General features: G+C 50.2%; 1 protein-coding gene and 2 long non-coding RNA genes across 4 annotated transcripts in view; 2 read left to right on the plus strand and 1 right to left on the minus strand.

Annotated features, from left to right (window-relative positions):
- The window catches only part of SMOC2 (SPARC related modular calcium binding 2), a 162,768-nt gene extending 157,960 nt beyond the window's left edge, over positions 1–4,808 (plus strand). For both annotated transcript variants that reach the window (XM_043457456.1, XM_043457457.1), the window contains exons 12-13: positions 900–937; positions 3,301–4,808. In XM_043457456.1, the coding sequence (XP_043313391.1) occupies positions 900–937; positions 3,301–3,318 (56 nt within the window). In that variant the 3' untranslated portion in view covers positions 3,319–4,808. The remainder of the gene's footprint in view (positions 1–899; positions 938–3,300) is intronic.
- Positions 4,809–7,200: 2,392 nt separating this feature from the next.
- Positions 7,201–12,937, plus strand: LOC122434208. Its single transcript, XR_006267296.1, has 3 exons — positions 7,201–7,768; positions 9,143–9,642; positions 10,721–12,937. It is a non-coding gene; the product is annotated as an uncharacterized LOC122434208 (long non-coding RNA).
- A 9,523-nt stretch (positions 12,938–22,460) lies between these two features.
- LOC122434031 lies at positions 22,461–27,265 on the minus strand. Its single transcript, XR_006267221.1, has 3 exons — positions 26,873–27,265; positions 23,216–25,237; positions 22,461–22,985 (listed from the first exon to the last, which is right to left on the minus strand). It is a non-coding gene; the product is annotated as an uncharacterized LOC122434031 (long non-coding RNA).
- Between the last annotated feature and the right edge of the window lie 493 nt (positions 27,266–27,758).

The following is a 27,758-nucleotide window of genomic DNA, read 5'->3' on the forward strand; positions in this document are numbered from 1 at the left end:
CATTTGTGTTTCAACTGATCATGCTCTGTTTCTGATTGCTTGAATATAACAAGAGAAGAGGTTTGAACCTGAAATAATTTTGCTTTTTAGTTTATTAATTGAATGAATGGTCATTAGCAATTAATCAAGGCATTTGGGGTTAGGGGTGCTGCCCTCCACCTACTGACTCATTCAGAAGATATTTATCAGGGGCTCCCTGCTCAAAGCATTGGCAAAATCACAGTAAATGAAACAGACAAAAATCCATGTACTTCTAGGGCTTACATTTTAGTGTGGAAACAAGAAATGAAATAAATGGGGAAAATCCACTATAACGGGTTCTGCTTGCTAAGGAGGTGATGCGGGGAGACTGGAATTCCAGGTGGAGGTGTGGGGGCAGGAAAGTGTCTCCACAGGTGAGGTCCCAGGTCCCTGTCCTGAAAGAGGCTCAAGCCAAGAGGTGGAGCCAAGCAGGATCTGGGAATAGTTATTTTGAGCCAACCAGTTAAATGATTCTCGTGATTTAAATATAAAACCCAAAGCTTTCAGAGCGCCGGCATTACGCACTGGACACCCCAGCGCCTGGATCGCCTCTCCCTGGCGGAGCTTGAGAAACTGAGGAAGGCGCTCTCCACGGCGAGTGGACACGCCTGTGGAATCTGGGGGCAAAATGGAACAGTCTTCTGAAGTTGGGCTAGAGTGTCTGTGTTGTTGGAAATTGTTTATATACTGGCTTTTATGATCCATTATTTATGCTCCATGCTGAGCATGTGTGTAAAGCCTGTTTTCTCAAAGTTTGCTGGCGGATGCCTCTTCCCTGTAGTCATGTGGATCTCTTCCTGAAGAAGTCTACTTAACCTTTTACTAATGAAGTGTATTTGGTTTCTAATCTCTCTCTCTCTCTCTTTTTCCCCTGCTAGCCCCTAGAGGTAATGCTGAAAGCACTTCCAATAGACAGGTGAGTGTGTTTACACTGTAGCTGTAATAACTGGCTGCTTTAGTTGTAGGTAACAACAACTGAAGTTCTTTTCATTTGGAAAGTGAAGCGCCTTCCAAGAAAGGAACAACTTACCCTGTCAATACCCCTGTGAGGCCTCAGAGAGCGCGGCAAGCTTCTGTCAGAAATCATCAACTTGATGAATTATCAACTTCCAAGATTTTGCCCTAATTATTTATTTTACTACTTGAAATTTCAGTTATTTATTATTTTGAGAAAGATTTCTGAGTCCCCCTGTTTTGTGGGACTATGTATGTGTATATATATTTAAACAGCTTTCCGGGATCTGCACCTGTGAGTTATTGCTTGTGTTTGGTGAAGGAGACTGCAGGGCTGGGTGCCTTCATTTTCCGCCAAGAGCCACCTCGGAAGGGACTCAGCTTCCTGTCGTCTGTGCTCATAGACCCCCCTCTGCTCTTCTGAGGCTGGGTCTCCATCTGCAGTTAGAGGAGGTGACCGTGTCATCCCAACCACAGCCCTCTCGGGCCTAGAGTCTCTTCGGTTCCTTCCTCCTCCCTGAAGCCAGGGCCACACCCTCCTTTCTCCAGACCACTCGCCACCTTGCTGTGTATTTTGTCTTCACCTCTCTGATGTCAGGTCCCCATTTCCTAAGACCAGCCCCTGTATCTGTTGTGGGTTTGAAGTGGAGACCTCCAGCACACACCTTGGATGTAACTTAAAACCATTTCATTAGGAAAGATGTGTAATACGGTTGGTCTTCTTTGTTGAGCAAGTGTTTATGGTTTCAACTTTTTAAATCCCAGGGCAAATCACTTGTGCTTTAGAACAGGGCTGGTCTGAAAGCAATTACCTGGCTGAGTTCCCAAGACTTCCACATGACTTTTTTCCTAAGATAACAATGGTGACGGGCACATATGCGCTGCGTCGGTCTGAAATAAACTCTGCTCCAGGCACAAGCCTCACTCCTGAGCTTTTTCCCTGGAAAAGGAATCCGGCACAGTCTCCCCAGCTCTTTCTGTTTGTCGCTGCAAACCGTGATCCCGGGTGAGGCCCTGCTGCAGCTGGCATTATTAAAGCAATTGAAGACCTTGCAGACTTCGTGAAAGAATCAAGAGTCCAACCACGAAAGGCTTTCACTGTATGAATAACCAAATACAAGAATAAGAAATAAAGGGCATCTCAGAGGATGCATGAAGCTCATATTTAATTTTAAAAAAAAGTGAACTCCTTTTCTGGGTGTCTTCTGCAGTTTCCATCACGAGCATCAGTGATCAGAACCCAGCGGTCAAGCGATATGGATGTAAAACATTAGTGCCACTTCCTCTCCAGCAGATCTGATCAGTTTTATTCTCTGATTAAATGTAGTGATGGTTTATCTTTCTTCACAACTAATTAAAATAGAATGTCTTGTTTACTTAATGTGGGAGATGCAATATCTCTTCTTGCCGCCTGTTCATATATTTAGCAGGGGATAAAAGCCAACCCAGAAGTCTCCTCAATATTTAAATGTCATTATTTTAAATAGAACTGACATGTGTTGGTTGGAATGGGTCTATGTGGAAAAATAAACCAAGAAGGTTGTACACTACTTCTCCTTTTCATTCTGTATGATTTTTAATTGGCAGAGTGCAGAATTCCAGGAACTTAGTAAGCAAACCTTTCAGTTGCATTTCTTCTTAGAAATGGAATAATGAATGAAAAGGATGAAAATAAAATTGTCAAAAAGCAGCTATGCCTCTATAAAATCTGAAGCATAAATTAGATTATTAAAAACACATTTGCATGATAAATCCATGGTGATTGGAGATTGTGCAGAATGTTTAATATATTGAAGCTACTTACAGTACATGAAATAAATGCTAACTTCCCCAACTGATATATTTTTTTCTTATATTTCTGAACATTGAATGAAAGAAAAGTGCTAGAGGTTAAGAAGTGCCCAAAATACTTTTATTTATTTTAATTAATTCTTACATCTCAAGTGGGGCTTTCCTGGTGGGTCAGGCAGTGGTAAAGAATCTGCCTGCCAATACAGGAAACATAGGTTCGACTCCTAGGTCAGGAAGATACTCTGGAGAAGGGAATGGCAACCCGCTCCAGTACTCTTGCCTGGGAAATGCCATGGACAGCGGAGCCTGGTGGGCGACAGTCCATGGGGTCGCAAGAGTTGGACACAACTTAGCGACTAAGCAACTACAGCCATCCCAAGTGAAGTGCTCTCTCTTCTCACTTCTGTATAAAATGTTGCTTTCCCCTTTGTTCTTATGAGCTGGATTTATTTTATTCCTGGAAGGCAAGCCTTCATTTTCAGAAATGAGTGCTCCAAATGTCTTAATACATCTCTTTTTTGTCTTTTTTTTCAGCCAAGGAAGCAAGGATAAATGACTCCACAGCAGGTCCTAGACACGTGGCCGACTCCCTCACCAAAAAGCAATTAAAAAAAAACAAAACAAACACATAGTATTTGCACTTTGTACTTTAACTGTAAATTCACTTTGTAGAAATGAGATATTTAAACAGACGGCTTTAATCTGTGAAAATGGAAGGGCTGGCTTCAGAAAATTAATCACATACAATGTATGTGTCCTTCTTTGACCTTCAAAATCTGTAGCTGGTGGAGATGTATTTTGAGTGGGTTTAAGCTTAATTTCTTCATCCTACGCATGTTAACCGACAGAAGCCTTGGCTGAGGTGCCCTGGCTCCAACCTGTACCTCCTCCTGATGGGCGCCTTGCTAGTAGTCCCGCCAGGTTGGCTTTGCGAGGGATCTCCTGTCCCGGCGGCATCGCTGAATCCATGTTGGAAGCTCCACGGCTCCGTAGACCTTTGTAACCGACTGCTGTCCCCGTCCTGGGTTTGTTCGTTTCTTGGGATTTTGTGTTAGCTTGTTGGTTTTCCTTCCCGAGTTCCTGCGCATGCAATGAGTTATCCAACCACTAGCGCAGTCTTTATCCATAGAGCCCTGGTAGAAAAGGAGATATTTCAAACTCTTCGTGGGATGCCTGCTTTTCCATTGCAAGCTTCTGTTTGAGTTTTGCCTTGGGCTCAGATTATCCACGCTGTAAATGCTAGAGAATTCTGTCTGCCTTCCCGAGGCAGCGTGGAGGGGCCCGATGTTCAGAAAAGTAAATTTAATCATGATCTGACCCAGCCAGCCAAACACGCTTGTCAGCCTTCTTCTCCTCTTACACCTGGCCCCTGTCCATCCGTCCATGGTCTGCCCCGGGGCCCCTGGGAAGGGAAAACTGTCACCTGAGCAAGTTACGAGCAGTCTCCTTAAAGAAGGAGTGGCCAGGCGAGGCTGTGCTGGGCGCTGGTCCTGGCGGCCAGGGACAAAGGCCTGCGGGTGCCCCCGCTTCCCTTCTTCTTTCCTGGAGGCATCCAGGGCTTGAGAACTGGTCGCTGGGAAATTCACCTGAGTAGGGCTGGACAGGGGTGGGGGGCAGTTGAAGGCCCCACGGGGGCAGCGGGGCCGGGCCTTGGGAGAGCCGGCTGCCCCCGTCAGGGCTGGAGCCCTGCCTCCGTGACGTGCCCACGGGCTCCACGGAGTGGAGTGGAGTGACAGACTGTGACACTGCCTCAGCTCGAGCTTTAGGTTTGGAAAAAAATCTTCCCAACCCCAGATCCCCCAACACACAGCCTGTCGATCTGTCTCGACAATTTTCATGAAGACGTTTCCTGCAGCGTCTCCTTTAAATTGCGCGAAAGTCAAAGTGAAACCTTGGAGCCGCAAAACCAGCCCCCCCGTGTGTGTCACCATTGTTTAAGAAACAGCTATGATCCTAAATTTATTGGATAATCTTTTATATTTCTGAACTTTGAATTTAATCATTTTTCTTAGATTAAAATAAAATATGCTATCGAAACCGTAGTCAGCCTCTTGTTTCATTCTAAGGTGTCTGCCGTCAGGAGGCAGGAAAGGGATGCTGGGCTGGGGGGAGGTGGACCCGGGTGCTGCCCCTCTGGCCGTGGACTCGGGGTAAGAGCCTTTGGGGGTTACGTCTCCTGCTGTCAAACAAGATGACCAGCGGTGACGTGCACCCTGGTGAAGGCACAGGCATCCATGTGTGAAGGGTGCAGGCTGGTGCGAAGGGCACACATGTTCATCCTCGTGATGGGAAGCGGCCGTCCACTCACGAGGAACTGAGGGCTGGAGGACTTCCTGTCCTGCTGGGTGCTGGCTGGACCACAGAAGAGACAGAAATGTTCTTGTCGTGGTTAAAGCTAATGCTGCTCACATCACAGCTCCAGGAATCCTGGCAGACCGTGGGTGCCCGGCCCCAGTCTCCGGACCCAGTGTCCCATCCTCGGTTAGGCTCTCTACGTCTCCCACTGCGGTAGGGGCTGCTTCCCTAGGTTTTGCTGAGATGTAACTCACACACAGGGCTGTGAAGGGTAAGATACACAGCATGATGATTTCCCTTCCATATACCATGAAATGACTGTCACAGTAAATTTGGATAGCATCCAGCCTCTCACATAGGTACCAAAAAAATGTTGTTTTCTCCCCCTAGTGATAAAAACTTTCAAGATCTACTTTCTGAGTAGTTTTCAAATACGCCAATCAACCCTGTTAACTATGGTCCATCACGGTGTGATCTCCACAGCAGCTTCTTGGCTGGCCACGCTGCCTCTAGGAAGGACTCTGTTCCTTCCTGGTAAATCTCCCCTCACTGGCACTTTCTTTCTCTGCGCAGAAAAGTGTCATCTTTGTAAAACTCCACCTTAGCACTTCAATTGTGCAATCAAGATGCTACTGGAAAGGAGTTAAGAGGAAGCTGCCAGGAAGCACTCCTTGAAGGGGAGGGGCTTGGCCTGGTTCTGGAGCAGGTAGGAGATGATGAGTGTCCAAGGAGGCTTCGCGCCTGAACAAAGGCAGGTAGGCTGGAGGGACGCCGGAGCCATGGAGGCAGTGGGCCAACACGCCAGGGCTGGAGCAGATGGTTCTTATTGCTAACTATTAAGACTTTAAATGAAAAACAGAAATTGTTTCCCTTACGTACCTGGTGCAGCTGTTTTTAGTGATAGATGCCTCCCTCCCCCAAGGCCCTCCCCGCCTTCTCATGTTGAAAAATGCTCCCCTGCCTCCTTGTCAAAAACCTCCAAGTGGAAGATTATTTAGAAGTGCACTGACCAACTCATAAATCACGCCCATGAAAGTCACAACCGGAATTTTCTAAAGTTATCAAGATGGAAGTTGTCAGCATTTTTGTAACCCATGTGAAGAAATGACTGACATCATCATAAGCTGCCAAGTGGACCCCAGATCACATAAACAACAGAGCCAGACTGGAGAGAAAGTAAGGGGGAAAAGTAAGAAGCTCGTGGGCCTGTCGTGATGGTGGTAGTGAAAATGGTGGGAAGGAGGAGGATGATGATGATGGTGCTACTTCTGCTGACTGTGATGATAATGGTGATGGTGGTCACCGGGATGATGGTGGTGGTGGTGATGGTGGTGGTGAGGGTGATCAGGGTGATGATGGTGATGGTGGTGGTGGTGGTAATGCTGACTGTGGTGATAATAGTGATGGTGATCATGGTGATAGTGGTGATGGTGATGGTGGTGCTGATGGTGATCATGATGATGGTGATGGCTATGGTGGTGATGCTGACTGTGATGATGGTGATGGTGGTGATGGTGATGGTGATCAGGGTGATGATGGTAGTGATGCTGACTGCGATGATAATGGTGATGATGGTGATGGTGGCAGTTATGATGGTGGTGGTGATGGTGATTAGGGTGATGATCATGATGGTGATCATGATGATGGTGATGGCTATGGTGGTGATGCTGACTGTGATGATGGTGATGGTGTTGATGGTGGTGGTGATGGTGATTAGGGTGATGATGGTGATGATGGTGGTGGTGGTAATGCTGACTGTGGTGATAATAGTGATGGTGATCATAGTGATGGTGATGGTGGTGATGGTGATCAGGGTGATGGTGGTGATGGTGATGGTGATCAGGGTGATGATGGTGATTAGGGTGATGATGGTGATGGTGATCATGATGATGGTGATGGTGTTGATGGCGGTGGTGATGGTGATCATGGTGATGATGGTGGTGATGCTGACTGTGATGATAATGGTGGTTATGGTGATGGTGTTGATGACGGTGGTGATGGTGATTAGGGTGATGATCATGATGGTGATCATGGTGATGGTTATGATGGTGGTTGTGTTGACTGTTATGATGATGGTTTTCTCCCTAATGCCATATACTACCACAAAGCCTTGGAGAAGGAAATGGCATCCCACTCCAGTATCCTTGCCTGGAAAATCCCATGGACAGAGGAGCTGGCAGGCTCCAGTTCAGAGGTCACAAAGAATTGGATAAGACTCTGTGTGTGACTCTGAGTGACCTGAGCACAGCACATACCACAGTGGCCAAAATTCGTAAAGCATTTTTGATTAATTAGATGCTTAGGCATTTTTGTATTTCTTTGTTCTAAAAAGCAATAGCTACATTTTTACTACAAAGCTATAAGCAAACCACCCCAAAACTCCACAGTCTACTCTACCCTTGTCTAGTCTTATCACTCTCTGCATGTTGGCTGGGCTGGTGGGGCTCTGCTGGGCCTGCCCCGTGCCTCACCCCTGCTCCAGGGTGAGGGGCCGTTGGGGGTGTGTGTCTGCGTGGCCGTGGTTGAAGCACGGTGTGATTTACCCGACTGCTTGAGCACATTTCAAACCTCATCTTGTGACCTGTCTGCTCGCATCTGAGAAACCACCCCTGGGCTCCGAGCAGGTCCCCAGTCTCAGCCTCCCGGATCCCTTGGGCCTGTTCTGCTGTCTGTAGAGCAAGTTCTCGTCCTGGGCACCGGCCAGAGAGTGAGTATTTTCACCAGGGACTGGACACGACTGAGGGCAGAGGCATGCAGCACGTTTTGTGTTTTATTTGACCTGAGTCCCATTTAGTTGACAGCCACTGAATTTCCTTGGCCACTGGCATCTCTTCTTTAGAGTTTGAGCTAGACACTTGTTGTCCAGGATGGGATGGAAGGGTGGCTGCTGGGGGTGGGAGGGAGTGTTCCACAGGCCCCGTCTGCCCTCTGACCCTGAACGGCTCACGGGGTTTACTCCACCTTACATAGTTTATGTGAAATAAATGCCCCCTTTCTGCCTATTTTCTCTGGACAAGTGAATGCTTGCTAAGTTCTGATAAACTTGACCAGTTAATTCAATTCATGTGTGTTTCATAGTGGAAAGATTTCACACACCTTGTTATTAATATTTTACCTTCAAAACAAAGATTTGATTTCCAGCAGTTGAAGTTATGCTCAGTCAATAGATTGTTTCTTTGTTTAAAAAGATGGATTTTTATACTCCCAACCAGACTGCTCACGTGTTGCCCTTCCAGTCTACTGTGGCTGTTGTAGTTCAGAGAAGTGTCATTTTACTCCTTCTTAAGATCTTGTAAGTGCGCCCTGGGGGAACCACCTTGAATGTTTCAGTTTAAATTTGCATATTCATGATGCTCTGAATATTAGACCAGAAAACTGTTTCATTACTTTAAATGTGTCCAACTCTGCTTTTTCATCTAAATGCTCTTTCTAATTTGGTGAGCGATATTATTAACTGAGCCCTATTATAATAAAAGAAATATATTTCTAGAAGTAAGATAAAATAAATCATTTAAATGTGTTTTGAAAAGGGTTTAAGAGTGGTTGGTGGTGCTGAACGGAGCGCATGTGACCTGGAGTGGCTTCTGCCAACGACTTCGGGCTTTCTGACACTGACTCTGTTACTCGTGTGTGCGTGTTCAGCCACCTCAGTTGTTTCTGGCTCTTTGCAACACCACGGACTGTAGCCTGCTAGGCTCCTCAGCCTGTGGTTTTCCCAGGCAGGAATATTGGTGTGGGTTGCCATGCCCTCCTCCAAGGCATCTTCCCAACCCAGGGATCGAACCCACATCTCTTACGTCTGCTGCATTGGCAGGTGGTTCTTTTCCACTAGCGCCACCTGGGAAGCCCGACTCTAAGCTCCCTGAGCCTTAAATGCAAGTCCCCCCACCCCCAGCTTGGGAAGGAGGAATAAAATGAAAGCAGAATGTATTAATAGCAACGCTGATGTTCATACCCGTAAGGAAAGGCTATTCCTTCTGGTGACCCCACAGTCCTTGACATTTTCTGATCTGGAACAAACCAGAAACGCTGTCCCTGGGTGATGGAACCTGCCTAAATGTGCTCATGTCTGTCCCATCAGGTCCTCGAAGCAGAGCCTGTGACGAGGGCAGGTCTATTCACCACAGCATGGAGGGATCACACGAAAGGCCCAAAGACTCCTGCTGGGTTGGATGAAAACAGGCCCATTATGCCAGCAACATGTTAAATAATCAATAGGTTTGATGTAAGAGTCTGTCTTCCATTTCATCCCTTTCTCTCTAACTCTCCTGCCAGTTATTTTTTACTTTTTCCTGGAAGACAGTATTTGCCTGGAAGATATGTGTATCCAATGAAATCTTGAGAAATGAGTTATGTCCTATCATTATTGCTACTCTCAAGACATGTTCCAGGGAAAAGAAAATATGAGCAGGATATAGTTGGCAACTTTGGTGATGAAGCTTTTCAGAGATCCGCGCCTACCCCTGGCCCCCCAGCGTGCGAGGAGTGATGCACTCTCTTTGCGGTGCCTCCAAGTCCCGTCACCATCACCAGCCTCCGTCACACCACAAAGTCTAACCTCAGAAAAGAATCTCCGCACTGGTAAATCAGTTTGACTCTTCCGTCACCCAAATGTGAACAATTCCACCTTCTCCCCCAAACCCGAAACCAATCATTTCCAAATGGTTGTTTTTATTTGCATTTGTGTTGGGGAGTTAAGCAGTAATTCACTGTAGCTCCCTAAGGGCTGTTGAGAATTCCTTTACTTGTAAATTTTGAGATGAACACATCCATCTGTTATTTCTCCTTTTAAGTTTGAAAATCCACGTGCCAAGTACAGGATATAGTTCTAGGCACCATAGATCATATTTGTAATAACATCACTTATGAAATTAAATCAGGTCACGATGGCCACCATTTGAAAACCTCAGATTCAGCAAAGAATTGTCTGTAGGTCACAGTTCACATCAAATAAAAACCTCCTTCATGATTAATGTTTCCTTCTCAGTAAGTTTATTTCCATTGTCTTCACTTATCTTCTTCACATAATCTTCTCTTAGTTAACAACAACTGTCATCTTTTGATTTTTCTATTTTTCATATTCTAACTCAGACACAAACATGTCATTTACTAAATTTGCAGTGGGCTTGCTATTTTTCATGTTATTTAGGTTTTCATGACTGAAAAAATGTAGACTAACTCATCTTTTTGTCAAATGCCAAACAGGTACATTTTCCAGAGTTTCTTCTTGGGAGAGTGGGGCATGGAGACTGTGTTCCATCTTGTTGATAAAACGCATGTTAACTTTAAAATGAAGATCGATCACATAACTAAAACCTGGAGAGGAAGCCCGTTCACCAGTCCCAGCTGGTCACCTGGTCACCTCCAGGCTGCTGAAAAGTCCATAGATGGCTATGCTCTGGCCACGGGCCCAAAAGACCCTTATCTGATTATAGACTGGATGCATCTTCAATCCATTAAACCACGTGTGACTCGGATGCTTCCTCTTTTGAGCCAGACCCACGCATCTGAGCTCGAGGTGGACCCTGGCCACACGACCTCTCCTGGTTTGGGACCCGAGGGTCCTGACCAGTGCTCCCGTGGGGGACCCGCGACCCGGTGTCCTCCGCCTGCCTCTCTCTTGTCAGTCGTAACGTTCTCTTCTCTGTTGCCTTTCCAGAGCCGCAAGTGGGGCAGAACAGAGCTCCGTTCGTGTGTGCCAAGTGCTCAGGGTGAATCGCGCCCTTTTCTGGAAGGAGCAGCAGGAGCCCAAGGCCTTCCCGTGAGGGACCGCGGACCTGGGGAGGGGTGGGCGAGTTGAACTCGCACTTTGCCCTAGGAGTTTGTGACCTTGGGCAGGATTCCCGGCAGCTCTGAGCATCAGTATCCTCCCTGGAAAAGAAGAGCATTAATGTCTGACCCATGAGGCTACAGAGCAACCTCTCCGAGGGCAGGGCCAGTGCTGTCCTGTCTACACGCCCCCCCTCCACTCCCTCCTCTGGTAGGAAGGCCCTGATTTTCTGCCATCCGTCCCACCTCTGAGACCCCTGGAGATGCCAGCTGCTTCCCAGTCACTGCACGCCTTCCTCGACAGCCACATCCCAGTCCCCTCCGCCCAGGTCCCTTCACACCTGTCTCCTCCTTGGTTATTTCTGCTGCAGATGTTTCAGAGACCCCACCATCCCTACGAGTGGCTCCAAAGCCCTTGAGTCCACTTTCACAGCTTCTGCTCCTCTTGGATCGAGGGAACCATGGGAATGGCCTTCTGGTCCTGGCCACGGCCCATCCAGACTTCTTCTGCCTGTCCTCACTCGGACCCTAGCTCTCCTCTCGGCTCAGGGCAGAGACTCTGGTTTGTCCTCAGAACTGCCCACTTAGAAACATCCCCAGCCTCTGCAGCATGCTCTGTGAACCTTGCCAGGTGGAACCCCGGAGCTGAGAGAACCCAGATGTCTTGGACCTGTGCTGGGGCCCAGGCAGTGAGGTGTACCTGGAGATGAGAAAATCAGTCCACGTGGCTTCCCCCTCCGATGACGCTGGGCCCATCGGTGTCTCCTCCACCTTGATTTCCTCCAGGAGGATTCTACAGCTTCTTCTGGGCCCGCCTTCAACCCCTCCAGCCCCCACCCTCCCTGACACGCAGCGTGCCCTTCACAAGTCCAGCTGGCCACTTCCTCACCCCAAGGCCATGATGGGGCCTTTCTCTGCCCCACCCTTGGGCCCCTGGGCAGAAGTTCTTCTCTCCGCTGGTGGCGGGGTGGGGGTGGGGGTGGGGTCCTGCCCTCCCCCTCCCGGTGGGCCCTGCCCCTCGCCAGCTCTGGGCCCCCTGTACCCTCCCTGTCACCTGGCTCCCTCCCATGATGGCAGATCCTCTTTTCCACTCGCAGGGCTCCCAGCTGAGAAGAGCCCATCTTCACCCTGGCCCCCCTCCTCTGGCCCTAATTCTCTGAGGCCCCCAGAGCTCTGTCTGGGGAACGTCCGGGGAACAGAGCTCCCAGCTCAGTGGGGGCGCTGTCAGTCACTCTAGAGCAGGACAGGGGGACGGGCAGGAGGGCCCTGTGGCGGGCCGGCCGGCCGCCTCTGGCCTGGGGCCCCAGCAGGCGGTCCGGGGAGTTCCTCCCTCCCAGCCTCGGTGCGTGTCCTCCCCTCTCCCCCTAGGTCTCCACCGGATGATCAGAACGGGACCCAGGAAACACGGCTTTCTCAGGGTTGGCTCGGTTTGTGAGGCCAGGTCTGGCTGGCCTGGGACTGGCTGGCCTGGGTCTGGAAGCTTTCTTTCCACCAGCCGTGAGCACGGTCCACACCTCCTCAGACCCGGTCAGAGATGCAAGCCCTCAGCCCCTCTGCCGGGGGAGCCCAAGACAGTTCCTCCCACCTGGGTGAAGCCACTCTGGTCCAGCCACCACGCTGCTCCTGGGAAGGGACATCCCTGTGGTCACCACATCACCCTCGGTTCATGTCCATCCCCCTGGGGCCACTGCGGGGCCTTCAGAGCCATTGGTCTTGTGAACGGCCACCTCCTCCAGAAGCTCATGATTTTAACTCCATGATCAGTGACCCCACCACCCGCCCAACATCGCGGGTCTGGAGCGTCTCCTCCTCAGGAGGGTGTGTGATCACTGACCCTCCCTTCCCCAACACACACACCCCCCAGCATCGCGGGCCTGGAGCGTCTCCTCTTCAGGAGGGTGTGCAATCAGTGACACCCCCCACCCCGTCCCCTAACCACCCCCCTCCACAGCATCGTGGACTGGAGCTGCTCCTCCTCAGGACAGAGTGCACATTTACTGATGTGTGTGTTTATCGCTCATGGCCTCAGCCGCCTCCTGATCAGGAGTCAAGGAGGGCAGAGCTTCCTCCCCTCTCACTCATGAGTTTCCAGCTCCCAAAGCAGAGGCTGGCATGTTGGGGGCACTAGGTAGGTGTCTGGGGGTGTCTGGAGCTTGTCCACTTGCCTGGCTGGTTGATGGGTGGGCACGGTGCCTTGTGTGGCCCAAGCATTACCATGAAAAATCATGCTTATCCCCTTTCACTGCTTTCCCATCCACTCACTTCTTTCATCCTGGGATGTTCTCCCTGTTTTCACAAAGAAACTCCATCAGCCCCCGCCCCTTAGCCACAGGTCTCTTTAATTCTGCATCTAGTCTGGGCCCATCTGACCAGCCTCAACCTCTTTCTGTCACCTGACCGTTCTGCTTCTCCACTCTGTCCTGTTCTCTTCATCCATCCCTGTTTTATCACAGACGATGCAGGAAAATATGAAACAACCACAAAAAGTCTGCACTGTCATTACTCACAGCACTCCCGACACCAAGCACGTGGTTTCACCAGCAAACGCCCTGGACCCCGCGTGGCTGTCCTGCAATCCAGTTCAGTCCTGACAGCACTGTAGTTAGCTGAGACCCCTCCGATACTGTCACACTGGGGTGAAGTCTCCGACATGGGAACCTGGGAGAGGGGACCCAAACAGTCCCCTCATGGCGGGTTCTCTAAGTGGACCATTTGGAGGTCAGCTCATCGAGAAGTGAGAGGAGTAAGTGAGCTTCGGAGGGCCGGGTGAAGACGCAGCGGGTACAAACTGAAGCAGTGGGGTGAGCGGGGTCTGCGTGTCATGACAAGGACAGAAAGAAGCGCCAGTGGGCAATCTCGATGGGGAGTGGACCGGAGCGTGGACAGCAGACCGTGTCAGGCCAGGTGCGTGACCGGAACCGGCACCCGGATCAAACCCCGCCCTGCCCGGCACGCCGTCCTGAGCACTTGAGACCCCCGGACTGATGCACCTCAGCCCTTCCCCTCCACGGAGACAAACTGTTTACGTTAAAGGTCCCCACGCAGGACCGGGAACGCTCTGTGAAACACAGAAGGAGAAACCAACATTTATCTGCAGGTCAATGGTAGATTTCAACTGAATGAGGAAATCTGAACCATACCCCTGATGAATTTCTCCCTGTAAGTTTTATGTCCAAAGGTTTTAAGCAAAACCTAATTTCATAACACATTTTAAAATTTTCATTCCCTATGACAATAAACTTTTTAAAGGTTTGCCTGATAGAGTAGCTTTATTTATTTAATCTGTAAACATTTCGATGGTGAAGGAAATAGCAAACTGTGCATTTTAATCTTCTTTTTTTTTTTTCGGTAGTGATTCCCAGAAGTCTTTGATCTGTAGATACTTTCGAACTGTGGTGCTGGAGAGACTCTTCAGAGTCCCCTGGACTGCAAAGAGATCCAACCAGTCCATCCTAAAGGAAATCAGTTCTGAGTATTCTTTGGAAGGACTGATGCTGAAGCTGAAGCTCCAATTTTTGGCCACCTGATGGGAAGAGGTGACTCATTAGAAAAGACCCTGATAGAGGGAAAGACTGAAGGCAGGAGGAGAATGGGGCAACAGAGGATGAGATGGTTGGATGGAATCACTGACTCAATGGGTATGAGTTTGCGCAAACTCCAGGAGATGGTGAAGGACAGGGAAGCCTGGTGTGCTGCAGTCTATAGGGTCACAAAGAGTCAGGCACATCTTAGCAACTAAACAACAGCAACAGAGCTAAAAAAGTAGCTATTTCCTAAAAGCTGAAGGTTCTGCATAACTCACTTCTACCAAATAGACCCTGTTAGAAGTCCTTTCGCTGGAGCCTTGTTGCATCTGAACAGCCAGCCACATCACGGACAGCCTACTGTGCTTGGGGTCCCTGACAACCAAGGGTCCCGGTGCCTCTGGGGCGAGATGTTATCTGAGTTAATGATGTTTATCTTGCCTTCATTCCCCTGCCTGTCCGACCCCTGCCTTCCTTCAGAACCAACCAACCACTCAGAGACTGAGGCCTGAGAGGCCCCATCCTTTGACAGCATCCCAGCAAAATTCTTCCCTGATGAAACTCTAGTTCCCTCTCTCTGCGCTATCTCATCTCAGCTGAGGAGCCCTGTAGGTTCCTTCTGGTTTCATCGTGGTGAAGGGTTAGGAAGTCAGGTCAGAGCTGAGCTGGTGGGATTCTGGGAAGAAAGGCGAAGACAGGCCCTGCTTTCTCGGCCGAGTTTTGCCTGGTTTCCAGGGAGATGGTTAGAGGCGCGTGTCCGGTCAGTCCGGGAGCCGTGACTCCCTGGGGACGTGTGTTGGGCCCCCTCAGAGCCTGCTCCCTGGGCCCGGGGACCCGGCTCTCTGTCTGCGGCTCTGCACGCCCCGCGTGGCCAGAAACGCTTGGCCTCGCTGGGATCCAGGGCGCCTAGCATCTCGTGTGGATGGAGTCCTCATCCTGCCTGACTCCAGCGAAGCCGTCTGTCTCTGGTTAAACGGGGGGCTCCGTCAAGAGCATCAGCTCATCAGGGATTTGTAACGGCCTTCCTTCCCCTCCCCTCCGGGGACAATAATCAAGCTCAAACTCTGACTATCCCGTGGTCCTCGGAGGCGTCCCCAGATACAATTTATGTAATTCCATCATGACTCAGTAATATCTCCAACATAAAACAATCGGCTGAGCGTGAGCCTGAAGGCCAGGGTGACTCATCCCGGGGCAAATTCATTCTTGTGGGCTATTTCAAAAGCTACACGGCATTATGGGATCACAAGAGAAAATGGTTATAAGACAATGAGTTCCATATTCCACTGCCCTGGAATCCTTTAAAACATGCAAATGTGAAATGAGTGCTCATTGACAGCTGCGATTGTTTTAAATGGAACTTTGCTTTGGGTTAGCATCAATCATGTATGTAAAACGTGAAGCATACGGCTTAGATTATCACATGAGCATTAATGTATATTTTTCTTAGGTCTCTTTTCATGTTCAAATGCTCTCATGCCCGGCTACAAAGCCAGCAGTGAAATAGTAATGTCGGACTCTCTGTTTCCTTGACATTATACTGAAACATTTACGTGAAAGGCAAGGACAGGTCGTGCAGAAAGCTGGGCGCCAGAGAGGTTAGCTAGGCTGAAGCCAAACACAGCTAAAGCGCTCACTTCTGAACTGGTTTCTTGTACTGACTCTCGGCTTGGGCTACAGAATTCCCATCAGATGGCAGGAGTCGAGGTCGCATTAGTTTCTTTTAAATAGGTGAAAGGATTTGGTGGTGGGAAGGGTCTGTTAGGGAATGTTGCCCAGTTAGGGAATGTCGCTGGGGATTCACCCATAAAGAGCGTCTGGATATGCCATGTACTTAGGTCAGGCTCAGGGTGTATGTGGTTAAGTGCTGTGTGCAGTTACATACGGATCAATTATATCTCCATCAGAAAATGGTGCTCAGAGTTGAAGTGACAGAATAACTTTTGAAGGCCTTCGTGAAGGACAGAGCCTGCCTTCCTGAGCTGGGTGGGGCGTCGGCCAGGTCAGCCAGGAGGGGCCGGGGCAGGGTCTGCTTTCTGTCCAAGGATGTAAGTGAGGTCAGAGAGCAGGAGGGGGCTCAGGCCAGGGGTTCCTTCCAGAGCAGAGAAGCTCCTTCTTGCCCAGCTGCCCGCCCCGCGCACAGCCTTCATCTCCAGGGAGCATCAGGCATCACCAAGCCAGGGCCCCGGCTGGCCCTGGACTCCTGATCCATCCACCCTGGGGTTTGCGACTCCTTCGGGTCTCCTACATGTTTGTGTCCCGCTCTCCCACGTTGCAAAGCAGGGTGTTCTGTGAGCCAGGCTCCCAGAGGTCAGCGAAGCAGCTGCCGTTGACTGGAGTCCTGTGTCCGCAGCCCCAGCCAAGGCTGACTCGTCTGAACAGGGACGGGTCCCCAGGAGCCCACGGCTCCCACACGTCTGGGCCTTCCTGCTTCCCTGCTGCAGGCCGGCCCATGATGTACCAGCCCCTCGAGAGAGAGGTGGACCCGCGGCTCCTGCAGGGTAAGCCCGAGCCTGGGGAGGGCACGGGTGGACCAGAGACCGCTCCCTGCAACTCAAAGTGGGTGGTTTTGAGAACATTTGACAAGAGCCCTCCGTGGGTCCTCAGGTACATACCTGACCCCCATCCTGCTCCTGGCCTGCGTGAGGAGCCACAGACGAGTGTGAGGTCTACGCTTTGTCCTCACGTTCGGTCCTCACATGTGCATCAAGTCTCTGCTGTGTACCCGTCAAGATCAACCCAGCAAGGGGGCCCCCGTCTTGTCCAGGTCGCGACCTGGAGCAGGCGGCCCCTCAGCAGAGATTCAACCTGTTTCTTACTCACTGTACCAGTCACAGTCGTGCAGAGAAAGAGACGGATAGTGTGTGCATGGATGGATGTGTGCATATATGTGTGTCTCTGTGTGTATGTCTGTGTATCTGTGTGTATCTGTCTGTGTATATGTGTATTCAGTTCAGTTCCGTTCAGTCACTCAGTCATGTCTGACTCTGCGACCCCATGGACCGCAGCATGCCAGGCCTCCCTGTCCATCACCAACTCCCGGAGTCCACCCAAACTCATGTCCATCGAGTCGGTGATGCCATCCAGCCGTCTCATCCTCTGTCGTCCCCTTCTGCTCCCGCCTTCAGTCTGTGCGAGGCGGGGGCGGGAGCGCGTGCTCAGGTCCGTCCAGAGCTGCCCGAATGGGGCAATCACCAAGCACCAGGCACATCCTGGCAGGGGAGGAGCTAACCCTGCCTCTGAGACAAATTTCCAGAAACCGGCGAGTTTACATGGGTCAGTTAAGAGCAAACGCTTCACCTACAGGTGTGGGGGCCACATGTCCTCAGGCAGGTCTGACTCCAGGCACCCTTTGGACCTGCAGAGAGACCTCTACCTCCGTCCGTCCAGTGGGATGACGTGGGGGGCGGGGGGCAGGCGGGCAGGGGCCCCGGGGCGGGAGGGGCGCCTCCAGCAACAAAAGTGCGGTGTCACCTGGCGTTGGCAGAGCCCTGGAGTCTATGACTTCCTTTTGCAAAAACTCAGCAAAATCAACCCTGAAACAGACCAGATAAGGGTTATTAATTGCATTTTTCAAATAAGGAGAGACAGAGCTTGTGAGTGTGGTTTACTTACCCAGGTTCACAGAGCTACGCACCGGGGGGTCTAGGATTCATCCCATTGTCTTTCCTGTGGCCGCCAGCTCTGGGTGTCCAGGGTAACGTGGACATAGCCACCTGGGAGACCGGGTGACCATCAGCCATCACCTCCGTGGACAGAGCTCCTCGGCAGCTCACCTGGAAGGACAGTGAGGACGGTGTGCAGAGGAGACAGACACGGAGGCCTAACAGGACCCCGTGGGTCTTTACGTGAAGTAAGACATGTGCGTGTGTGTGTGTGTGTGTGTGTGTGTGTGTGCGGAAGAGATAAAGAGGAAGAGGAAAAGCCCCTCTCTCTGTGTGAGGCACCTTTATATATGCTGTTTATTGCATTAATTTTCTCCTCCGAAGCCCAGGCCTCCCTGAGGAATTCTAGTTCAAGGGCAACTGAAAAGAAAGCTTTTCAAGTCCTCCTAGCCCCTGAGCCTGCTGCCCTCTTCCACGGCTGGGAAGGAACTAATAACACACCTCTCCTGTAAGGAGAGTCTGTCATACTCCCCCAGCCTTCGTGTATCCGGACCTCTCACATCTTGAAAAGCAGCACCTGCCCTTCAAACCCAACATGAGAACGTTTGGAAGGGCCGTGGTGCTGCAGAGATCCAGTCAGGGCCCCGGTCCAGGGACTTCTGCAGTGGTCCAGGGGCTAAGGATGCGCGCTGCACTGCAGGGGACGCAGGTTCCGTCTCTGGTTGGAGGACTGAGATCCCATGGGACACCGAGTAGTCAGGCTGCAAACTGCTGAGCCCGAGAGCCGCCCTCGAGAGAAGCCAAGGCTCTGCAGCGAAAGACCCCATGTGCCACAGCTGAGACCCGATGCACCCAGATCAAACCGAACCAAAGAAATGAAACCGTCCTGGCCACTCCCGAGCCCAGCCCCACTGGACTCCCCTACACCGGACCCCACCTGGACCCCCCTGGACCCCACTGGCCACCACCCCAGGGCCCAGAGGCCCAGACAGATGGCCCCCAGCTTCACACTCCCATCTCCTGAAATTCTGTCCCAGTCTCAGCACAAACCTGCCACACCTTCCCCTCCCACTGCATCCCCTTGGTCCCTACCTACTCCCACGAGGAAAAATGGAATTCAATGATTTAATCCCCAGCTATTTGCAGAGAATAACATTTCCTCATGTATAAAAGTCCTTGCAAACCTTATGAGTTCAGAGTTGAAATATGTAGGATTTCCAGCTAATTGTTTTTCCAAACATAAGGTCTTGACTTTGGGAAAACAGTTAAAAGTTCAAAAACTCTTGAACATCAGATAAGTATTACAAAGCAACATTTAGATAAGTTTCAGTACGAATATAGGAATTAGAAACATATGAGTCATAATTTCCTTTAAAGCCCACTTGCATTTAGAGATTAAGGGGCAGAGAGATACTGATTAACCAAATGTGTTCAAGTATTTAGTAAATCCAAAGTATTTAAAACATCATGAAAACATTTAGGGAGAAAAAGTTATTGCCTTTACTGAATGCTCTGTAGGCCATGCAAATAAAGCAGTGTTTAGAGACTGTTTAGTTCTTAAAAATTATTTACCGCTTGATGTTACCTAACTCAGGCAGAAATGAATCCTGAAAATTTGAATTGTGGACACATAAGCCACCTCTACATGACTTCATATTTCCAGTTAGAGAAGGTACATTAAGATTCTCAAAGGTAGTGGCTAAAGATGCTGATAAAGACTGAAAAGTGATGTGGCAGGCTCTTTTATCATTTCCTGACAAATTAGTGTGGCTAATTTAGGTTTAATAAATGTTTATGGGATACTTTTCCTTCTGTCAAAGGCTCATTTCTTCCTCAGTCAAGGTAGTACAATATAAAACTTTTTTTACAGCTTATAAAACACATCTAGTGTATTAGGAAAGAATGGATACCTTAGGGTATCAGTGCAAGTAGAACATACATATAAAATAAATAAAAGCTTCAGATGAAGTTGAGGAATCAAAGACACACAGGGTGAAACCCTCAAGGTGGGAAATGGGTATAAATGTGGTGCTTAAAGCAACTGAGGCAAACAAGGGGATGTGGTGTTGTCAGGAGCATCTAGAACAACAAACTCCCCATCCCAAAGCAAGCTGGAAGAAGGAGCAAGAAGGCAAGTGTAAAGTGTGGGATAAAACGATTCCAATTGCACTGGTAATCCCAATAAACATAAATGGAGCTGTCTTACTTCATATAACACATAAAAGTTTTTTTTGAAATATTGAATAGCATTTTTATAAAATTTGAATGAAAAATACAGCTTTATGCTGCTCATGGGGACCATTAGTAACATAAAGAAACACAAACTAGCTTGAAACTAAGTGGAAGGAAAGCGATAACAAAGCTCTGCTTTGACAACGATAACATTGGATAAGGTAAAATATAAGGCAAAGCATGAAGTACATGAAGAGGGGGTAGTGGGTAGAACTGTGTCCTTCTTACCAAAATGGAATATTGAATTCCTAACCCTCAGTACTTAGGAAAGTGGAAAGATTTTCTTTCTATCATTTGTGAATATTTGATCATACGGACAGCAGCTTCTAACAGAGGCAGTCAGCATGAAGCGATCACATGGCCCAACACAGCATGACTGCTTTCCCACGTGCTTATGGCACGGACGCAGTGGGAGGACCGCAGGAAGACACAGGCTGAGCCCCACGGGGCGATGGAAGGGCACCTGGGTCACCAGAGCGGCAAAGGGCCTGGAACCTTCCAGGGAGGTGGCCCTGCTGACACCTAAGTTCTGCCCTTGCGAATAAGGGCTTCCCTCATGACTCAGATGGTAAAGAATCTGCCTGCAATGCAAGAGACCTGGGTTCAATCCCTGGGCTGGGAAGATCCCCTGGAGAAGGGAATGGCAACTCACTCACAGCTAACATATTCTGCAAATAAAACACACAAAAACAGCTTTGCCAAGAGGTTCCAGCTGTCACTTTGCTCAGCTTGCTTTCTTCAGCTGTCTCACTACTTCTGGGCCAGTTTTCTTCTTGCTAGGTGCCTGCAGTAATAATGATTTCAACCCCAGTTTGCAGGGACTAAGTTCAGGGTTTCCCCCCCTGGAAAATGCCCTCATTCAAGCTGCTCTACTGAAAGATACTTGAGGTGGGTATAAAGCTCTAGGTTGGATGCATCCTCCTGGGAGCTGTACAAACCAGCTCCTCTGCCTGCTGCAGACACCTGCTTCTTCAGGTGATGGGTGCATACCTGAATGCAGACGTGTCCTCTCGTCTGGGGCTCCTATGCATTCTAGGCTATGCCCTTTCCTGCTGTGCCTCTTTGAGGATCTTAAACACATGTGTTTTTAAATCCTTTTCAGATCATTTACCAAAAAAAATTTATTTAAAGCTACCAAGTGGTTTTTGAGTTGTTTTCAAACTGACCTTCAGGATGTAAGGGGGGCCTGTGCTTTGAGATTCTGTCTGCGTCTCATCTCCCACAGCCCCTGCCTCCCTCCCCTCAAGAGCTCCTCCCCTTGGTATGCAGGCTTGTCTCCTAGTCAGAGAACCGTCGCCCCTGAGGGGTGCTGCAGAGGGGCGTCCCTGCTGCCGTCCTGTTGCTGAGCCCTGTCCATGGTCTCTGGAGATCCTCCGCTTCTCTCAGCCTTCAGCTAGTGCTGCACAGGGACCCGGGCTCAGGTCAGAGCCTGCCGGACCTCCGTGTCCTCCAGGCTCCCGGTCCCCGAGCCGTGGCTGGGAGGCCTCGACCAGCCCAAGGAGGGAGTGTGGATACTGTTCGTGAGTGAGGCCGTCTTTCAGTATACATTGTTCGTGCTGTTTCCTGAATATGGAAACGTGTCTGAGTAGGTTCCCTGAAAGTCACATCTACAGAAATAGAAGCCCTGTAACTCTGTCTCCTGGGCACACCACAGACTGCCTTCCTGCCCCAGAATGGGGCTGGTCACCTCACCAGGGGCACATGTGGGGGAAATTTGTTTGCAGTTTTTAGTAGAAAATTTTCTGCAGCACAAGAGTTGACACGAGGGAAAGAAAGGGGATTTTCTTTTTACATTTTTAGAAGAATGAAAATCTTTGCACCCAGAGGGTGGAAATGGTGTGTGTGTGTGTGTATATATATATACAATATAGATATGGTATGTGTGTATATATATAAAGCAATTTTACAGTAACATTAACCCCTTCTGTCCTCTGGTTTCAGAGGTTCAGAAATGTTCCTTTATAACTGTTCCATAAAGAGAGGGAAATATGGAATGACTGTCAATCATTGGCACTGATAAATAATACCTATTAATATTAATATTATGTGTTTTCATTAATGAAAATCATACTGAAACCTCCTGGAGTTGCAAAGAAGGAGCATGAAGTTGGCTTCACAGTTGGGGAGCATTTCCTGTCTGTCCTTCACTAGTCACCATCAGTATCACCTAATAGAATTCCTTATCATTGTATTAAGAAAAAGTTTAGTTCAAAAGAATGAGAGATTACATAGACATGTTAACCATTGATGTTTATTAACAGTCTTTTACTCAAAAGATCTTTGCATGCATTTTCTTTTCTTTATTTTGCTTTTTCTTCATTTCCTGAGACCTCTGTGCTCTAGGTGAATGCACACGATTATACGGTGGGCTGAGACACGCTTTAATGGGAAAAGCGGGCAAGGCCACTGGTGGGCAGGGTGTAGCGAGAGGCCGCAGTTAATGCCGTTCTCAGGTTTCACACACTGTCGTCTGCACACTGGAAGCTCAGACTGTCAGAAGAGGCCCGGCTCTCTCCCCGAGCCTGTCTTTCTGAGCTCAGCTTGGCTCAGATGTGACTAAAATGAGCCCTGAGTCAGCAGACTGGATTTGCATGCCTCGTCGGAACGCTGTCCATGGACCTTCTCCATGGTCCCTGCGGGCCTGGGCCGGGGCCATGGCAGGTGTGATCTGGGACCCGGCCCTGCTCTGCTCCCGGGGGTCTCAGGGCAAGTGCGCTCTTCCTCGCATGTAGGACCCCCAGAGGCCAGTGGGGGACAGGGAAGCACCCTGCTTTGCTTGGAGGCAGACAGCTGGCTGGCAAGAAATAGGATTTAAAAGTGAGGTATAGCGGAGAACCAAAGAGACCAACTACTGATGGTAATATTAGGAACCATCATTTGCACAATCCTATTGCACATCCTATGCACAAGAGAAATATCGTTCATTGAAATGGATTTCAGATATTAAGAACTACTCTAGAAATGCTATTAATATGAATTTTAATAAATAATTACAACTTTTAAATAAAATTCTTTATTACTTACAAAACTGCTTTCATTCTGTTGCCCTGCAAACACTTGGTCTCTTATTTTTCTTCTCTATGAGTTTTTCACATAAGCACTGTAGTTATCCCAGAGTCCACATATAGAAGAAAACTGCAGAGGAAGATAAATTGTGGGGGAGGTCACTTCAGTCTTTTTCTGCCAGTGATTAATTAACTTGGATAAGTCACTGTATCGATCTTGTCTCACTGAAAAATGAAATAATTTCTCATATACCTAGTTAATGCTCAGTTCAGTTCAGTTCAAGATGCTACAATTATGGGCTCATGTATGTGGGTGAGGTAACCCGTGTAGCCACACCGGGATCCTCTGTCTCAGGTGAGCACCTGCTTGGGCTCCTCCAGAGGGGTCAGCAGGTTTTGGGAAGGAAATTCGAGAGCTGAGGGAGGAACTGGCAGGATTTTTGGTTAAATTACCAACTCTGCCTCAACAGACGAATAGCCCCCTACAGACCCAACTGGAAGACAAACGGCTGAATCAGAACAAAGGGAAACAGCCTGCTTCTGCAGACTAATGCACAGACCCTGCAGACACAGCATGAGCTGGTGTCCTGGACTCTCTCAGCCTGGGGGCCCGGAGGCGGCGGGCTCGTGGGGAGGGATGGGACGGCCCTGTCTTCAGAGCAGCCCCCCGAGAAGGCAGCTTCCTCTTCTTGTTTCTCTCTGCAGTACAGATGCCTTCCTGGAACACTCCGGAATTCTGAATTCAGGGCCCCAGAGACTTTCTGCTGAAATGCCCAGCATGGGAGAAGCCCCAAGTGGTAGGTTCCGAGGCTCTGGGCAGTTCCCATGACCCCTCCACCTTCGGCCTTGTGATCCCATGTGGAAATTTTCATTCCTTTCAATAATTGCTCTTCGTTTGACTTCTTGCTTATTTGTTGGGTTTCCATTTTTTTTTAAATTGAAGTGTAGCTGGTTTACAATGTCGTTTTTCAGGTGTACAAGAAAGTGATTCAGCTATACATATGTATCTATATAAATATGTATGTATTTTTGACTATTTTCCATTATAGGTTGTTCCAAGGTATTGAATATAGTTCCTGGGTTTCAGTATTTTTAAGTAAGGAAAGGTGCTGATTTCAGGTAAACAAAGAGGTGGAAGAAGGTCCGTGCCTCCTCTTTCTCCCTCCTGCCTCCTTGCCCCGACCCGCCACCCACTCGCTGGTGCTCAGAAACGGGCTCCAGCCCCTTCTGGTTCCACGGGGGTCAGATCCGTGCTTCACTCTGAGGTTTGTTTTCCTTGATGTCTCCCTAGTTGGGAAACATGGACACAACCCCCCTAAAAGATGAGCTGTGCGCTTTGTTATGAGCATCTTGATTAGGGCCGTGCTGACATGAATCCATCCATGTGATGAAATACTACAGAGTCACACACAAAAGTCCAGCGGTTAGGACTTCAGGCTTCCAATGCAAGGGGCAAGGATTCAATCCCTGGCCAGCGAATTAAGAGCCTACGTGCTGCAAGGCATGACCGAAAAACAAAATGATCTGCTGTTTGGGCTTCTCGGGTGGCAGAGCATTAAAGAACCGCCTGCCAATGCAAGAGACACAAGAGACACGGGTTCGACCCTTGGGTCGGGAAGATCCCATGGAGTAGGAAATGGCACTCCTCTCCAGTATTCTTGCTTGGGAAATTCCATGGTCGGGGGAGCCTGGCAGGCTACATACAGTCCATGGGGCCACAAAGAGTCAATCTAACTGAGTGACTTAGCATGCACGCACCCACCAAAAAGGAGAATTCCTGCAAACTCTGGAGACGTTCAAGCGTGGTTTACTGTGGAGCTGACAGCCCCTGACGGCAGCTCCCATGGTCTTCCGGTCTGTTTGTTACAGAAGGGTCACCATCAGCGGGCACGCAGGGTCCCCGTCTCTGTGTGAGTCTGCCGTCACTGGAACCGTGAATGTAGCTGCATGGTATTCCTCACAGCTCATCAGTCTTCCAGTTATGGAGAGACACTCCCCAGCTCTTGCCAGCCTGGCTCCTGGGACCTGCTCTTCTGGCCGCCTATTGGTCAAACAAAGGACAAAGAATGCCCGTTATTCTCAGGGCCATTTGTCTTGTTTCTAATCACATTTTAGGAGCTCTAAGTGCCGTAGGGGGATTAACTCTGTCATGCAGTGCTTTATGCCCCAGTATTTCATTTCCAATTTTACTTGGAGTCTGGTTTCTTTTTCTAAATGCTTTTTCTCATGAGGAGATTCCCTAAAATATAACCTGCTTCTTCAGAGGAAACTTGGGCCTCTCGAAGGAGTCAGCTGGCCTTGTTGATCCTGGCGGGCACCCACCAGATGAATGATAGAACTTGGAGGCACACAATGATTCCCTTGGTAAATTCACCGCTGCAATTTTGGACAAGAGCGTACCTCTCTATGTTTAAGGCCACTGTCCGGGTTGAAGTCTGAGACCCTCACTTGCCGTCAGAGCAACCTGAACAAGTGTTCTAACCTCTTTAAGCCAAGGTCTCACAGTGAAGCAGCCTCGTCGCAAGGCAGTGGGGGCCAGGTTACTGTCTTGAAGGCAGTTACTTTGTAAAACAGCACAGGGCACCCAAAATTCAGCAGAAGGCCCGTTCATGCTGAGTCAGGCACCTCCTTTCTGTTCATTCTGGAGAATAAGCCTTGGTGGGTGTGAGCTGCCACGGCTGTGCTTTTGCACCAGGAGATGAACACAGGCTCAGTGTTTCCCTGGGGCTGGCAACTCCGGGACTCGCGGCCCACTGGGCCCTTGACAACGCCCCAGGAATCTGAATGCACTTGACGATCTCCCAGCATTGACTTTTCTGGCTCGGGGGGCTCTGGGGAGGCGCTGGGGTGCGGCCAGGTGGCCTTCTTGCACACCCAGCAGGCGCTGGGCTCGAATCAATGCACCCTTTTGTTCCGCTCTTGGCTTTCGGGGAGCTGGGGCAGGTTGCCTCACCGCGCTGCTTGGTTTTCAAGGAGAGGGTTTATTTGGAGCTCCTGCAAGAGCAGGGCTGGTCCTCAGCCTCCCTAGACAGAGCCCCCCGCGGCCGCTGGCTCAGCTCCTACTTCTCCCGCCTCCGCCTGGGAGCCCCAAGGGGAGGGAAACGCAGGGGAGCCCTGCTCAGTCACGAGGTCATCGTCAGGAGCGTGTGGGAGAGATTACTGGATGCACAGAACTATTTTAAGGATGAGAAGCCAGAGCATTGTGGGAATAACCAAGAGATAAGTCACTTTACGCTGCCATTTTTAAAACGTCAGCATCTTTAAGAATGGTCCGAGCACTGGGCTTTCACCAGTACTGAACCAGGACCCTCCCAGGGGATTGCGAGCACTGGAGCCTGGCCCACCAACAGGCCCACCCCCGCCCCTCTGTCCACCGTGAAGACGGACGTTTCACTCTAGAGTAGAATGATTTGGGTTTGAGATGTTTATTTCTGAAATAGCGGAACGATAAAGCACAAGGCAATAGACTTAAGTGTGCAAACCAGTGGTTCACGCCCCCACCTCCAGAGTCAGGCGGGGCTGGGGCAGAGCCCGCGGGGGTGGTGGGCCGGGCCTTCCGCGCCCGGCAGGACCGCAGCTTCCTCGGCTGCACTGGGGGCTGGGCAGGTCAACAGGGAGCCCCTGCCCCCGTGCACACATGCACACACACGCACACACCCCGGATTTCAGCGCTTACCCATTTCTGTAAACATCCCCACTGTGGTCGAAACCGAGCGGCCCACGTGGCATCAGCCCAGTGGCCGCGCCTCCAAGGTGCCGCCGTTGGCCGGTCCCGGCCGGTCCCTGCGCCGAGGACTGGGCCTGCGCCGAAGGTCCTCACCTTCCTCCCTCTCCGCGAGGTCAGGAGGGGCCTGGCGGCGTGTTCTCGCGTGAGGCGGCGTGTTCTCGCGTGAGGCGACCTGGCCTCGTCTCTTCCCGCCGCCGCTGACTCCTCCCAGGTGGACGGCACCCAGGAGACCCTGTGTGGGACCTCGCTGTTTTAGGTCTCGGCGCAGGAGCCACAAACGCCGCCTTGTGACCCGTCCTACAGTGACCCCCTCGAGCACAGCCGTGACATTTAGAAAGAAGGAAGCTGATGTCAAGTATTCCCTGTCCCTGGCTCTTTTGCCAAAGGCTCTTTAAGAACCTCCTTGAGGCTCCCTAGCGGTTCTCTGCTAAGGTCCCTCCCCTCCCCCACCATCCCTCCCCTCCCCCACCATCCCTCCCCTCCCCCACCACCCCTCCCCCACGTCTCCTCCCCCGAGTTTCCTCTCCCACCCTCCCCCGTCACTCCCCTCCCCGCCCCTCCCCCATGTCTCCTGCCCGTCCCCCCACGCCCCTCCCCCCACGCCCCTCCCCCCACCCTCCAGGGAGCACTCACACATTTAACCTAGGTCCCCGGGGCCGATGACAGAGGTGCGCTGTTTTCTGTTCGGTGGGGAGGGCAGCCTGGGGACCCAGCCTGCTCCCCCCCTGGCTGGGACCCTGCGGGCAAGAAGGAGGAAGCACACTTTTGGGTTCTTGTGTGTCTGGAGGGAAAGTACAGTCCCTGGGATTTCTTGGTCCAAATTAGCATGTCTTTG

The sequence above is a fragment of the Cervus canadensis genome, chromosome 33 (genome assembly GCF_019320065.1).
Source record: "Cervus canadensis isolate Bull #8, Minnesota chromosome 33, ASM1932006v1, whole genome shotgun sequence".
Taxonomy (NCBI): domain Eukaryota; kingdom Metazoa; phylum Chordata; class Mammalia; order Artiodactyla; family Cervidae; genus Cervus; species Cervus canadensis.